This window comes from Aethalodelphis obliquidens, unplaced genomic scaffold (genome assembly GCF_003676395.1).
Source record: "Aethalodelphis obliquidens isolate GAN/ISIS:26980383/991018 unplaced genomic scaffold, ASM367639v1 scaffold23, whole genome shotgun sequence".
Classification (NCBI taxonomy): Eukaryota; Metazoa; Chordata; class Mammalia; order Artiodactyla; family Delphinidae; genus Aethalodelphis; species Aethalodelphis obliquidens.
Window position 1 is genome coordinate 12,840,818 of NW_020837967.1, and position 16,143 is coordinate 12,856,960.

The following is a 16,143-nucleotide window of genomic DNA, read 5'->3' on the forward strand; positions in this document are numbered from 1 at the left end:
TAAATCTCCTCAGGTCGGACGCCTGAGTAGCCTATATCACTTCTGTGATAAGGGATTATTTAGTCTCTGCTTGAGACAGCTCTGGTGAGAAGGGTCACAGCACTTCATGGCACAGCCCATCCACTTCCAGAAGATTTCTTTGTGATCTTTGCCTGTAAAAGTTTTAATGAGAGTTATCTAACAAAATGGCTTCCTAAAAATCTCCACATCTGTCTCTCTCTCTTTTTTGTAAGGCGTTTCTTCCTATCAGCCATTTTCTACAAGGAGTATTAACCTAGCTAACTTCACCTCATCACTCTAGTTTGGATGTAAGCATCTGAGAATGTTTGCAAATTGATTTTAAGATAATATTTTGTTCCAGTGTCAAAAGTTGAGGATACTTTTCAATAGAAGTTGGAACACAGTTAAATTTTAGTATTTGCCTAATACTAATACTCTAATTCAGGTTGGCGCAAATCTGATACTATTTGGACACAGTAAAAGGTTAGTTCTATAATTATCACAGACACTATCAAATAGTTCTACTTTCTTGCCTGTCTTATTAGGCAATTGAGAATTGAAATTTTAACAATAATAAAATAGATTTATGTAAATCTAAAGAAATGTTATTACAATTACATAAATCTTTGAAACAGATACCTTCTTTGGAATCCAGGTTTTTCCTTTCTAACAAGTTCAGTGACTATAACACTGGGCAGTGATGTTCCTTGAGAGCACACATAAGGGTGCATATTCTAATGTAAGTGATAACCTATTCTGGAAAAAAAGAGATAGATTCCAAAATGTACAGTATGGATTATTTTGTATGGTAAGTTCTATGTGCACATATTTGTGTACTATAGATGTGTTTATGCCATAAAAATTTGAGAAAAGCCGTGCCCTTCCAAAGCAATTAGGATGTAAATACCTGAAAATCTTACCTTCCCAAGTATAAAAACAAGAAAAGATTGTTTCTTTTCTTTATCGCATAATTGTTGCTTATTATTATTATTATTGCATAAATGTTGTCAAATATCAAGTGTTGTAATTTCTTGCTTTATAAAGTAGTCCGTGTGATCAGCAAGTGGCTGGGTTACCAGGTGTTGGCAGGAAAAAAAGGGGGCATATTAGTCATGGTCAGCCATGCAGAACCCTGGCATATATTTTTAGCTTCATGTGCAGAGCTGAGATTAGCTTACTGCCAAGCTGGGTACATAGTGGACATTTAAGTTTGTGATAATGAAGTACTTAAAGATATTCTGCAAAGGATAACAATACTTGGTATTGTTCAAGAGTAATTTATTTTCAGACTATTTTAAAATTATCTAGGTATCCTCTACTTAAAAGTAAAAAGATTCTGAAAAAAGAAGTAACTTGTTTAATAAGAAAAAGAGGGATAGAAATAGTAAAAAGCGGTGGTAAGGGGTATAGTTAAGAACCCAGACTCTGGAGCCAATCTATCCATGTTCATGTGCTGGCTCTGCCATGTATTAGCTGTGCAACCTTGGGCAAGTTACCTAACCTCTCTGTGCTTCAGTTTCTACATCTCCAAAATGAGGATATCTCATGCAGTTGTGAGGATTAAATGATATAAATATGTGTGAAATGCATAGAACACTACCTGACACATAGTAAGCATTTCTTTGTATTTATTATTACTAACCAAAAATGTAGCATGAAAAACATAAACTATGTAAAAGGAAACATCCCCTTAGAAAGGAAATCAATAAATTGAACAAAAATCCATTTTACAAGTGTTTACCGAATCCTCCCTGTGTTCCAGGGACTGTTCTAAGCACAGAGGTGGAGCAGGGAACAAGACAGATAAGGTCCCTGCTCTCTTAGGGATTAATAAAGTAACCAGAAAAAAAAAAAAAAATCAGCTCGTGCTACGAAGAAAACAAAGCAATAATAGGAGTGAGAAAGAGGCGAAATATTCTGCTTTGAAATTCTGTTTTAAGAAACACAATAGATTAAATGCATTAAGGATTCCTTCTGTGTTGATGTACTATAAAAAGAAAATTATGTGGATTCAAAATGAGTTTACATGATGACAGTTCTTAAGTTCATCTGCAACTTGCAATCACTAAAATGGCCATTTCCGCCTGGTGGAGGCTCTTTGTTGGTAGCCTGAGATATGCTACCAAGTGAAAAACACCATCCACGGAAAAGAAATTCAGGAACCACTTGTCTAATTGATGGAGCACAGATCTGTGGATCCTGAATTTAACCGTTAATTTTTTATGCAACTTTTAATAAGCTACTGGAATGTTCTCCCCTTAAAGATCATAGTTAAATTAAAGACTAGTTTAATATTTGCTATAAGATTGTAATCTAAGTAAACTGTCTAAATAAGATTCGAATTTGCTCTATTAGTAGTGGTGAATGGAACTAGGAAAAACAGCATCATGTAACTGACATACTGGCAGGTCCTTGTCATTATCTGATTCCACCGGCGACAGCTGACAGCACAGGGATCAGTCGCTTCCAACTTTTCACTCCGTATTTAATATCTAAGACAAACAACTCTTTTTAAAATGCTAAACAATTTGTACTAGGTATATGTTTGGTCTACACAATTATATAATAATTCAGGAGAACCGCACCTCACTCTGTAGCTGTGTAACTTCTCTTGCAAAGACACTGTCAATTGTGGCTGGCATCTGCTTATAAAGAGAATTGGAAAGGTCCGCCTTAATGGTGCCTTTGTATTTTGCCTGGGCGGGGAGAAAGAAAAGGGAAAAAATATTTCTTAGCTTTTTTTATTGTGAATATTGAAAAAGAATAAAAAAGTACTTTCTTCAGAAACAGAATCAGTTAAAAAATATAAAGTCCACTTTAATCGTAGATACTGAACCTGATGAACATATTTGAAGAAAGAAAAAGAAATCCAGTTTATCATGGTAAAACCTTTAAATGAAACATGCAAGAAAATAACGACAGGGAGAGGGGGGTTGAGCGATGGGGGAAATGGGTGAAAGGAGTTAAGAGGTACAAAGTTCCAGTCATAAAATAAATACATGGGGACATAAGGTCCAGCATGGTGACTATAGTTAATAACAATGTACTGCACATTTGAAAGTTGCTAGGAGAGTGGATCTTAAAAGTTCTCATCACAAGGGAAAAGAAAGAAGTAAGATGTGTGACTCTGTGTGGTGACAGGTGGTAACCAGACAATCGTGGTTATCCTTTCACAAGGCATACAAGTATGGAATCATGTACACTGTGCACCTGAAACTAATAAAATGTTAAATGTCAATTATACCCCAAATTAAAAACCTTAAATCAGTTTGGTAAAAAGTAATAATGACTATTTTTCTGTTTAAACCCATGCACATTTCTCAAAGTAAATCTATTTTTGTGTATTGACAATTTCATGTTTGATCAGCAAAGAAACATGAGAACAATGAGACATTTAAATTGTTCCAGAAAACACAAGTCATTAGAATTTACAGTCTAGAACCTGAATGCAAAGGACAACATTCCTTTATTCAAGTCCTCTTAACTCCTTCCACCACAATGGCGGGGTGCAGGGGGTGCTTTTTTGCTGTTTGTGCACCTTCCCACGTGCAATCTGCACTGTCTCTAAGTGATCTCAGTCGTTACTCATAAAGAGAAACACTCATTCACTATTTACTCTTGGGAACATTAAGTTCAAAGGAACATAACAGATTGCCCTTTTCCTTTTCTCTGTGCAGGAGAACTAATAGCTGACACAAATAAACAAAACCGTGGTTTTCCCCACTCTGTCCACAGGTCCCTGCTGTTACTCCCACTTGGAGCTAGATTTGAGTGCTGATTTATTGAGCATATAGCCTGCATAAGCCTTGCGTTCCCATAACTCTTTGGATTTGGGTACTTAAAATTTACCAATTTTCTTCAAAATGTTTTCACGTTGACAGAAATAATCTCGAGGATATCATATTGATCTTTTTCCAACATAACTTACGAAACACTAGAGGTCAGTCATTTACAACACTATCTAATCATCTCCCTTTCAAGTTTATCTCTTTGAAATGATATATTCACAGAAACCAGCAGTGCCTCATCACAGAAATTACCGTTAACACTGTGCTTTATAAGACAACATAAGTTGCAGTTCTAAATGCTCTCAGAAAAAGACTCTATGATATTTCAGCTGGAAAATGAATGTAGTGTATTTCTCACTCTATGGTTTCATAACAGGTATCTCTGTTGAACTGATCCTACTAAAAAATAGTTCAAACTGATTTAAAGTTACTTACCAAAGATACCACATTTTATGGAATCTGCTGGTTTCACTTATTTTCAAAATTATATTGAATCATTTATATCTAATAAGTCTGTTAAGAAATAAAATAATGGAACTTGCCAATACTTTCTATTGAATAAAAATATCCCTTTTTAAGAGTAATTTTATATAAATAAGAAAGGGTTAGAGTCAAAATAGGCATATAATAAAATACATCAACCATAAATAATAAAACTTATCAGTTTACATGAGTTAATTGACATAGTGCACAGAATTATGTAATATACAGATATCACCAACATTCAGTGGTGTTATCAAAAATATTATTGTCTAACTTTCATGCACAGGCTTTTACTTACATAAATAGAAAAAGAAAATGAAAGCCATTTTGCACGTTTTGATACCTTACCTCAGAAATAAAAGCGCCAATACGTTTTACATGTTTTAGCATAGGCGTGTCAGTCACAAATGTACACTTGTCTTTAGACTTTTTATACTCTTCTTTATAATGGATCTAAAAGAATATTTTATATAAGGAGAGAAAGAAAAACAATTTTAATGCTCCTTTTTTGAACAGAAGAATTAACTTGAGAAAATCTGTTTTCTGAAGTAAATACTCCAATGTGGAAGGATGCTCAAAACAGGCCAAATCAAATAAACTGATATCCAGCCCAGAACAGCAAAGGTGATGAGGCAAAGGCGGGAAAAGGCTGCTCTTTACATAAGCCAGGGTCTAGTTATCATCAAGGATCATGTGCAATGGCTAATGAGAACCTACCGTATAGCACAGGGAACTCTACTCAATGCTGTGGTGACCTAAATGGGAAGGAAATCCAAGAAAGAGGGGATGTATGTATATGTACAACTGAGACACTTTGCTGTACAGCAGAAACTAACACAACATTGTAAAGCAGCTAGACTCCAATAAAAATTAATAAAAAAATAAAGCTAAAAAAAAACAACCAGGGGCTTCCCCGGTGGCGCAGTGGTTGGGAGTCCACCTGCCGATGCAGGGGACACGGGTTCGTGCCCCGGTCCGGGAAGATCCCACATGCCACGGAGCGGCTGGGCCCGTGAGCCATGGCCGCTGAGCCTGCGCGTCCAGAGCCTGTGCTCCGCAACGGGAGAGGCCACAGCAGTGAGAGGCCCGCGTACCGCAAAAAACAAACAAAAAACAAAAAAACCCAACCAAACAAACCAACCAAAACAAGGATCATGTGTATTGGACCCACAGTAACTGTGGGTCCTGTTTGCCCAGCTTGTTCAGCATGATTATTAAACGTTCTCCATTTCACTCATACAACTGTCCTAGTTTATTGTTACTTTTAAGCCACAGACCCTAACAGGTAAGCCTACGGTCAAACAGAAACATAGCTGCCTACCTCTAGGTTTAAAACAAGGCGTCACCAGGACAGATGTAACCAATTGAGAAGAGGCAGAAATTAAACAAATGGAGAATACTTCTAGCATCATTAGCTAGACATGCTGGCTTAGAGGAAGAGGCCTAAATTGTGGCCACAATGGGCTTCCTGTTACTAATTACTTATGCTCAAATCAAACTTACCCAATTTATGAGCACCCACAGGCCTCCCCAACCTCTTCCCCACCCCCAAGCATAGAACCCACCCAGAAAGCCTGCCACCTGGTGGAGATCACTGCAGAATGCCCCCTGTGGCAGGCAGAGGAGCAGGACAAAGCCCAGAGAGGCTTAGCTGGGCAACGCTCATTTCTTCTCTCCAACACGCTAGTGAAAGGAGTCACTCCTTTCCCCCTGGGGAGAGGCCAGAATTAATCTGGGGGAAGATCCCACACGGACACATGAACCAAAAAGAGGGGCCTAAGATAATCCCACTGTCACACTAACAGCCATCCAATCTAAAAACTGACCAGGCAAAACTTACGACTAGTTGAGAGGATGAAGGTAAGTCGCTAAAAGTTGTATCACCCTGTAATAAAGTCATGTTTATCTACCCAAGACTATAAATACTTAGGCCAAAAAAAATGTCTTACTTCAGATGATAAATTACATGGTCTCCCGGGACTTCCCTGGTGGTCCAGTGGTTAAGAACCTGCCTTCCAATGCAGGGGACGTGGGTTCGATCACTGGTAGGGAAACTAAGATCTCACATGCCTCGGGACAACTAAGCCCACAGGCTGCAACTACTGAGCCCGCAACGAAGAGTCCGTGCGCTGCAGTGAAGGCCCAGCGCAGCCAAAAAAATAAATAAATAAAAATAAATAAAATAAAAATTAAATTAAAAAATAAAATTTTTTAAAAAAAATTACATGGTCTCCCTAATTACAGCCTAAAAGTGAAGTTTAATTGTATACACTACCTGGTTCTTAAAGATCATGACTAATACTGATGTTACACTTTAACATGACATAGAGATTTTACCATATTCAAACCTGATTTGAGGGGCATTATTTGACCTGAGGTATAACCAGACACGAACATACTAAGTAACATTCTTTTAAAATGCAGTATCTCACGGCTATGACTCAGATATTAAGACGCTGACCACATTAAACATTTGCTTTATTCATGAAATCAACATTAGAACATATTTATCTTATCTGAGCACTAAATTGCTTTTTTTTTCTTCTCAGAGATTAGCCATAATTTTAGGTCTCTGCAAATCACCCTCCTCAGTCACTAGTAATTAAACCGTTAATGGCAGTATGATAAATAGTAGGCTATTTTGATCATAAGGAGAAAAAAAAAAGGTATCTCCGTTATATAATTAAGTGTGAGAGAACATAAGCTATCATTAGGCTTAAGTCTGGCTCATTATTTTTATCTTTCGCCACCATCTCTTCCTTCTCCCATGCACATGCTTCACCGCAGCGCAGAGGTATGTGCTATGGCTACAGGCCCCCTGATAAGCTCTGACCTGAGCAGAATGTTCAGGACAGGCGCTCGGGATAAGGGTGAAGTATTTACTTCCTTTACTATGCAGGCAAATAGTTCAGTCTTAAGTGTGCTCTCCATTCCTTTCTCTGGTTTTTATTTAAAAGATACACACACACACGTATTATATGCTTATTGTCACTCGCATTTCTAATGAATTTTACAATATGAGTGACAACAAGCAAATGATCTTAAATTTTTATATAAAGAATACTACATATTAGTAGCCTTCCTATACCAGGAGAATAGGAAAAAATGGATGAAAGGGTACTGCATCGATGACTGATACTAAATCTTAGGTAAAATAAAAATCACTGAGTAGACAGTCAATTCCTAATACAACCATGGTCCCACCTATTGGATAGATTGCATATCCAATCCCTTTCTTTGCTAACGATAGAACTCAAATGTATTTATGAAAGTAGACATGCCCCTACCCCAGCCCCAGAGGACAAACTGCTCTGAACTAGGTATGGTTTTCTCATTCCCCCTGGCCAGTGATTGGCCAGGGACGACAAGTGCCTAGCTCTGGCCATGAGACATTCTTGGAAGACTTCCCAGCATCATTACTGGTGTAGCTGGTATAAAGGGAGAGACTTGCTGACGTGGCCCTTTGACCCCTGGCTCTTCCGCCTTTTGTCTTCCCCAACCACAGGGAAACAGCCACAATGATGCCATCATAAGACAATAAGCCATCATACCAATGATGGCAGAGCAGAAGGAAAGGCACCTGAGAGACTGATAACATCCACTGCACCAAGACTGAAGCCCCTACCTCCAGGATTCATATGTGAAAAAAATAGACATTTGTTAAGCCTCTGTGCTAGGATCTTCCTGTTACATGCAGCCATCTGCACTCACAACCAACACACAATCCAAAGTTGATGACTTAATTTAAGATCAATAAGATGCCCTAAATATTTACTTTCTGCTTTAAACTCACCCATTAATCCCACCATGTCTCAACTACAGTTAGAGTTAAATTAGTTGAGTGAGCTTCCTCCTCCTAGCCTAGTTTCTTTTACTTACTATGAGATCAGCTAATGGCTGACAGTAGATGACAGATGTAGAAATGTTAGAGGACATTTCCTTTTAGAAGCATTCTTAACCAAAAGGAGCTAGGAAGGCTTTTCACAAATGGAGCCACGCAGGCTAAATGCAGTGAACCCCAGAAGACAGAACTGTGGCTCCTGCCCTGTGTGTTAACTGGGGCGCTCGGAGGCAAGGCTGCTCTCTCAGGTTTCCTAACACCGTCGGAGCTTTCTCTGGAGGGGTAATCACGGCATTCCATGTTTTCAGCACTGGAAGGGTTTACCCACAACAAACAATGTTCACTTGCCTGGAAAATGTTCTTTCTGCTGCCACGCAAACGAACACCCTAAAAAAGGTCTGAATCAAAACACTGAATCAGAGACTCCATGCAGATGTGAACTGATTTTCTCTGCAGAGACTCTTTATCCTAATTTACAAGAAACATATAAAGGGTCCCTTTTAACCCGCTGTTTTTTATGACCACCCTACAAAAGGCTCCCAGATCCGTGATTCTGACTGTTTAATGTAGTCAGTAGGTTTGATGTATTCAAAGAACTGATTAGATAGCTGAGTAACAGGACAAAATAACAGAGAAAGGATATCTGGGGAAATAAAAAGCATTACACGGTTAACAGAAAAATAAAAAAGGCTGCCTCGGAGGACCAGGGGTCTTTCAAGACTGGGAAGTGAGTTATGCAGAGGGAACCCCACAACATGGGCAGAGCATGTGCAAAGCGGAAACTAGGTGAGGCCCAAAAAATTTGTTTTGAAAAATTCCTCCAAAATGAAGCCGCCTGATCTGAAACACAGACATTTCTTTCTGTGGAGAATTCTAAACAGTGCAGCCCTCCCAGGACTTACCGCCAGGCCATTCTTATTTAACATTTTAATAAATTATCTGGCAGGGGCATGATACAGCGGAGTCTGCAGGTCTGCTGATGACCCCACGCTCTCATGGAGAGGGAAATGGTAAACTGAAAGAGATGAACTGCGGAAGCTCTCAAAGGGCCCTGCGAGAGGGCGGAAAACTACAGATTACATCACTAGCAAGGGACAAATCATTCAGACTATTAAAAGAGGATGGGCCCTACGTGATCAGCTACAAGTCAAAAACTAGGACTGAAAATGGCCGAGGATGATGCCCTTGCTGAGGCTGATCTGACAGCTTCCTGCAGCCCTAAGTCCAAGAAACACTAAATATCATCACACAGGGGGCAGAAACATCATCCTTCCGCACTCATAATCACAGCCACCCACATCTGGACTTCTGTGCACAGTTCTGGTTATTATATCCCGATAAAGACACATGAAAGCTAAAAGAGGTCCAAAGAGGGATGATTAGAATGATAATGAAGGGGATGTAGAGAGACTGCTCCATGAAGAGAAACCCATAAAACTACCCTCCTCGTTTGAAAAATGGAGCAGAGTAGCGGGTGGCTACCAGCCAGGCCAGACCTAATCCTGGATCTTGTCCCCACCCCTGAGTAGCCAGGTGGCCGTAGACAAGCTACTCAATGTTGGGTTTCACCACCTCTGAACTGAGGCTCATAGGACCTATGGCACTAGCTTGCTGTGGCCTGAAATACAATATTGCACGTGGAGTGCCTGGCACACAGCAGCAGAGAAAGGACATCGTGGTGGCCAAGGCTTGGGAATCAGACGGACCTTGTTCCAAGTTCCAGGTCAGTGGCTCACTAGCTGTGTGATTTGATCAAGAAAATGTGAGTCTGCTTCTTAAAGCTTCAAGATGTAGGACTCTACAAAGCAGGCCAACAAAACACCAAATTCACTCGGTGACAGGCTGGGAACAGATTGCGTTCAAACAAACAAACAGGCCCAGGTAAACACATGGATTCCCCCCGGGATATAAAGGATTATAAAACAAAACTAAAGTCCTCGAAGCTTTGTCTTTAAGATTGAGACCTGGGCAAAGACTGGTGGACTAAATTAAATGTGAGCACGAACAGATGGGCACTATCAGAGACGTAATAAAGTCTTGACTGGAACTCCAATCTAACTCAATTCGTCCTTTTTTATATTTGTTTTCAGCTCCGTATTGATGCAATTTCAAATATACATTTTAGACAACCATCTAGACATGCAGACAACACAACAGAGAAAAGAACTTCAAATCTAAGTTCATAGGCTCCGTATAAAAACATTGATGACACCAAGAGTAAATGAGCAAGTTATTACTTGATAATATTATTTAACCACACTTCTAAAAATCCAGAAATTTGATTTAGTCCAATACCTGAAGCCCTTCCAGAAAGGGTAAATTAAAATCTAATTTTCAAATGACTGTACAAACTCTTCATTTTTTTAGAAACAAAGTCATTGTTCAGACTGTTCATTGGGAGATATAAAAACTCCAAAAATTAAACCAGTATCTTAATAAGTATGGAATTCTCTTTGGAAATAAAATGTAAACATGTACACAGATATAAACGAGACCACAGCAATATGATCTAAATATTTAAGTAGTACAGGCATTCTGCCTTGCAATATAAACCTATACTAAACAGAAATTACCCCCACGCATTTGATGTCACCTGCATGAGAGTGGAATAACGTGGCTTTCGCTTTGGCAAAACGGTAAAGGCCATCGCCCCTCCCCACAAGACTGAAGTCACCGAGAGATGCTCTTATCCAAAACAACTCCAACAAAATCACCTACTAACTAAAGTTGCCACTTTAGTTTAATGGTTTATATAATTTAGCTCAGCCACAAATACACTTCAAACAAAACATAACACCACCAGAAGAGGTACTATCTCCAGAGTTATGGACCTTAAGGTTTTAAATGGTCGCATTACTATCACTAATATTTGTATAATACATAATGATAAAGCTAAGGTAAACTGCATGAAAGCTACAGTGAGAGATAACATGGCAAACTGGCTAAGAGAGAGGACTTTGTGTTCAGGTCCTACTCCCCACTGCTTAACTGTGTGACCCAAGCAGGTTACTTAACCTCTCTGAGCCTTCTCTTCTTCACCTCTAAAATGGGAAAACAAGAGAATCTATCTCACAAGTTGCAATGCCTGGCACATAGTACTCAATAGATCTTAACTGTTGCTGCTATTATTATCGTTGTTGTCATTATCATTTCATTATTATTAGAGTTTACAAAGAACTTTTACATACATTAGCTTGTGATTATTATTAAGCAATGGCACAAAGAAATAATCAATTTAAAATTTGGTTACATTGCATGTCAAGTATACAGGAAGGGGTCTGATTCCCACCATCCTCTGGCTCTTTCTGACTAACCAGAAGGGAATACAGAATCATATATAAAATGTGATTGGACAGATACAAAATTAATTTACAGAGGCAGTAGTTAATAACAGCTAGCATCTCTGGAGTACTCACAATGTTCCAGACAATTTACTAAACACTTCAGATGTGTTACGATTTCTTAATCTTACTATTAGAAATGCTGCCCTTGAGGAACTGAGCCCAGCCAGCCTGCCCAGAGTTACTGTGAAACTGACTCAGGCAGGTTGACTTTGGAGAACAGACCGGCACATGACCGTAAGGCCCAGGATTGACTTCCTCCACAAACAAATGTTTCTAAAATATTCTGATCACTTTGCTTAACAACAACAGAAACAACCAGTTCTCTGCTCCCCTCTCTAAATAAGACAGGCGCCCGTTCACGCTTCACGAGCCATCTTTCCTGTGTACCAGCGACTTTCCTACAACTGTTCCAATGAGGACCATCTAAGCTCTCATCCCGAGTGAAGAACACATTTCCCTGTGCTTCTGTAATTCTAGTTTACATATTTACTATAGATAGACAGGTAGACAGATAAATATAGAGGTATATACATATGAATTAATTCCATAATTCTAGGATTCCCTTGAAATATAACATAAACCGATCCCAGTTAACGAAAAAAGTCACAACAAAAATGCTCCTTTCACTAATATCCATCATCATCATATAGTTCAGGGCTCTCAACACACAGTTCAGTAATCCGTGAATCCTAAATTGTTAATAAGTGTTATATGCAGGTATATGCATGATTCTGGTTTGGAAAACTACTGAATTCATCAGATTCCAAAAAAGTTCCCCAAAATGCTAAAAATCATTCATTTAGATAGAGATCCTCTCAAAACAAATTACATCATTATACAAATTGTAAAAAAGCTTTGGGTTCTCAATGGAGTATGTTCTGAAATTCGATGCTTTATGATTTCATGACAGAGTGACACTGAAATTCAAGAAGGGACAAGATTCTGGCTTAACAACACGGAGACCTGTCCCCACAGAAATTCTCTGTCTGGGAGACCTTGGGAAAATCACCTAAAATATCTGGACTTATTTCCATGATCTGGAAAATCACAGTGTTTTAAATAAATGATTTCAAGGTTTTCCCCTCAGCTCTCTGATTCTATGACATAATAGTGCCACACGTGCAATGCAAAATCAGGCAAAAATCATTTAAGCCACTTACATCACTAATGAGTTCAGTGCATTTTCTGGCCAATTCCATGCTCAGGTCTTCAATAACAGGCTTAAAGAACACCTGTCCAGAAAAAAAAAAAAAAAAAAGAAAAGGGAACATTTTTCTAATCATCGACCTCGAGGAACAAATGCCGTTCTTCAGCAATGCCTTCTCACCCACCTTGTCTTCTTCATTTTCTTCTTCTCCTGTTTTTTCTTCTTGAGTTTCATCTTTTACATCCTCAAATACAGGGACCCTCATTTCTACTCTTTCTATATGTGTGTGTGTGTGTGTGTGTGTGTGTGTGTGTATATATATATTTTTTTTTTTTTTAAATTCACTAGTGCAGCACCTTTTTCTATACTACGGCACCTTGAGGTCTTGGCATTTCTGTGTTCTGGCAAAAATGACCGTGCCCAGGCCTCCTCCCTATTTAGCTCACACTTCATCCTCCTTATCACAGCGGGTGTGAGTGGATGGAGCAGCGTCACTGAGGCCGGCCAGAGCTAGCCTCATAAGCGGAAATACTATTTTAACAGGCAAAATTCAATTTTGAGAACGTTTAAAGTCAACATTCTCTAAACTGGTTAAGAAATCCAAAAGAGACAACTTATTAATATTTCATGAATTCAATTCATTCATAAAATCATTTGAAAAAGACTTAAAGATTCTGGGTGAACCACTCAGCTGTAACACTCAAGATAGCAGAGTGCAAAGCCTATTATCTCAAAGATTCCTCAAGTCCATCTAAATAAAGCTTTCACTGGAATGTCAGACATATCCCGGATTTGGTATGGTGAATCTGGATCATTCAAACTCATTTCATTAACCTAAATTAAATTTTTTATGAGACATACATGTACTTCTCCAGTCTAAAAAAAAATACTTTATATTAACTGATTAAAGGCTAGTAATTTATTATGAAAAATCCTTTGAACCACTTCAAAGAATCTATTCTGAGTTAATTATGACTGTTAATCTTATATTGCTATTGTATTATTTTAATTGTAAACATCATTAAACATGAGAAGCTGCAGTTAACATAAGCTGATATATCATTTAAGAATTCTAGAAACATTGTTTCAAAAAATAATAATTACCCTTTTTCAATTCTGCCCACTGTGTCAATTTTTACAAATCCACTAGTTACTTGTATATTCCACAATGTGTAATACATGCTTGGAAATGTTTGGAAAAATAAACTATAACAATATTTATAATGTGGTATATGTTATATAATTTAAAATATATTTCTCAAAACTAATCCTTTAATGTCAATTGAGGTAATTCTAAGACTATACAGCTCAATTTATCAAATTTGGGTATTTAAATCCTAGGATAAATTAATATTTATAAAGCCACAGCATATCAATGTGGGACATAATAAAAAAATACCCTAAGGTGAATAATGAAACTAATGATATAAAATATAACTTTAATCAAAAAATACATCATTCTAGGTAGACAATGAAACTAATGATATAAAATATAACTTTAATCAAAAAATACATCATTCTATAGTGAGAGGCCCACGCACCGCAATGAAGGGTGGCCCCCGCTTGCTGCAACTAGAGAAAGCCCTCGCACAGAAACGAAGACCCAACACAGCCAAAAATTAATTAATTAATTAATTAAAAAGCAAGTTTTTTTTAAAAAAAAAACATCATTCTAGGTAGACAAGTAATACTGTTTTCTCTTAATATCATATTTAGTTTTAAATTTTTTAAATTACCTTGGCCTTGCCTAAAAATTCCAAAAAGAAAAAAACTCTATACAGTCATCATGTATAGATTATTTCTCAAATTGTGTTCTATGAAGCTAAAGTTCCACAGAATACTCGGAGGGGAAAAGGGGGTTTCTTCAACGAACATGTTTGGGGAAACCCATATACTAATCTCTCCCCCTGCCACTTAGAGATCCACATGGCACAATGACACATTAGAAGCTCTAAGAAGACCCACAACCAAGAAAACTATTAAGTTTGCTTAACCCAGCATTTCCCAAATATGAAACCTATTCATCTCATCTAATCTAACCTATCTACCTACCTACTTACCTACCTACCTACTTACCTTTTTTTTTATTGACATCTGATACTCTAGAAAACTAACATTCTTCTGTGAAATATTACTTGGGCAAACATTGTTTTATTCTGAAACAACGTTGTATTCTATAAGAGTAGTTGATTGTTTCATGAAATGACTTTTTTTTTTTTTTTTTTTGCGGCACGCAGGCCTCTCACTGTCGTGGCCTCTCCCGTTGCGGAGCACAGGCTCCGGAGGCGCAGGCTCAGCGGCCATGGCTCACGGGCCCAGCCGCTCCGCGGCATGTGGGATCCTCCTGGACCGGGGCATGAACCCGCGTCCCCTGCATCGGCAGGCGGACTCTCAACCACTGCACCACCAGGGAAGCCCAAAATGACTTTTAATACAGGCTAACTTAATGGCATCACATATCCTGCTTACCGGCAAAATGCCAAGAAGAAATGCCCCGAGGGTGCTGAAATTGGAAACCTTAACTTTAAAATCGTAGTCCTGTCATGCCTATGTAGAGAATTCTACAAGGAAATTCTCTGTACATGATATTCGTTCCATAAAGGAGCAGAATGTGTAGACTCTGCTTGTTTCCCTCAAGTCCTCTGCCAAAAGACTCTTCTAATATTCCATAGAAGCTCTATTACATTATCTTTATTGGGAAATGGGGAAAAGAGCACTTTCTATAAGTTTTTCTCACAAACTTCTAAAAGCGCAGGGAGAAAATCTTGGCAGAGCTGCCTAAGATGCACTGCCTGGCTAGTGTATGAGGTGACAATACCTGCGATGCCCATGGTGACATCTATTCCCCACAGTGAATTACCTGCGTCAGACTTCAGTGGCTGCTATTTTTCTCATTTCCCACCATACAATAAATTCTTATTGTCTCTCCACTGTGCTGGAAGAAAGTGATCTGTTGAGATTATGCACACAAGTTTTGAAAGCAAAAACAAACACCATATACAATGTGAACAAGCATTTTCCATTTGAGATTTTAGAATCAGAATTTTAAAGCTACAGGGGTCCTTAAGGAATCAATCCTACTAAAGCCCTCTCTTTCACAGAGGACAAAATTGAGGTCAAGAGAAATTAATGATTTGTCTTATTCACAAAGTTACTCAGGGGAGCACTAGGACCAGAATTTAACTAGAGCCCTACGTTCATTCATTCGAAGAAACGTGGGTAGTTATGCCAGGCACTGTGCTGGGTATTAGAGATGCAATGGTGAGTAAAATATACTTTGTGCTAAAATGAGATAGGAATTGTTTTAAAAAACCATCACTCAAGATTTGCTGGAGGAACTCCTTAATGGAGTGTTTGACAAGCTAGATACATTATTACTTTTGATTGAATACATCTTTTTTCTTTTCATCTGTAGGTATAATATAAAATTCACGTAAAGTTTTCTCTAAAATATTTTAAGCCCTGAACTTAATTACAGCAACGCTCTCTTGTCAATAGCTCCAAAATGTAACTTGGGGAATATGAAGAAAGTGTTCATGG

The 16,143-nt window shown here is 38.3% G+C and overlaps 1 protein-coding gene across 2 annotated transcripts in view; it reads right to left on the bottom strand.

Annotated features, from left to right (window-relative positions):
* Window positions 1-16,143, bottom strand: part of NEBL (nebulette) — a 338,669-nt gene that overhangs the window by 96,668 nt on the left and 225,858 nt on the right. The window contains exons 1-4 of one of the 2 annotated variants that reach the window (XM_027121789.1): window positions 12,788-12,916; window positions 12,617-12,688; window positions 4,620-4,724; window positions 2,586-2,696 (exon numbers count right to left, since the gene is read on the bottom strand). The exons of the other annotated variant lie outside the window; for it this stretch is intronic. Of the exons in view, the coding sequence (XP_026977590.1) occupies window positions 2,586-2,696; window positions 4,620-4,724; window positions 12,617-12,688; window positions 12,788-12,868 (369 nt within the window). The 5' untranslated portion in view covers window positions 12,869-12,916. Of the gene's footprint in view, window positions 1-2,585; window positions 2,697-4,619; window positions 4,725-12,616; window positions 12,689-12,787; window positions 12,917-16,143 lie in introns of those variants that run through there. 2 annotated transcript variants of the gene reach the window in all.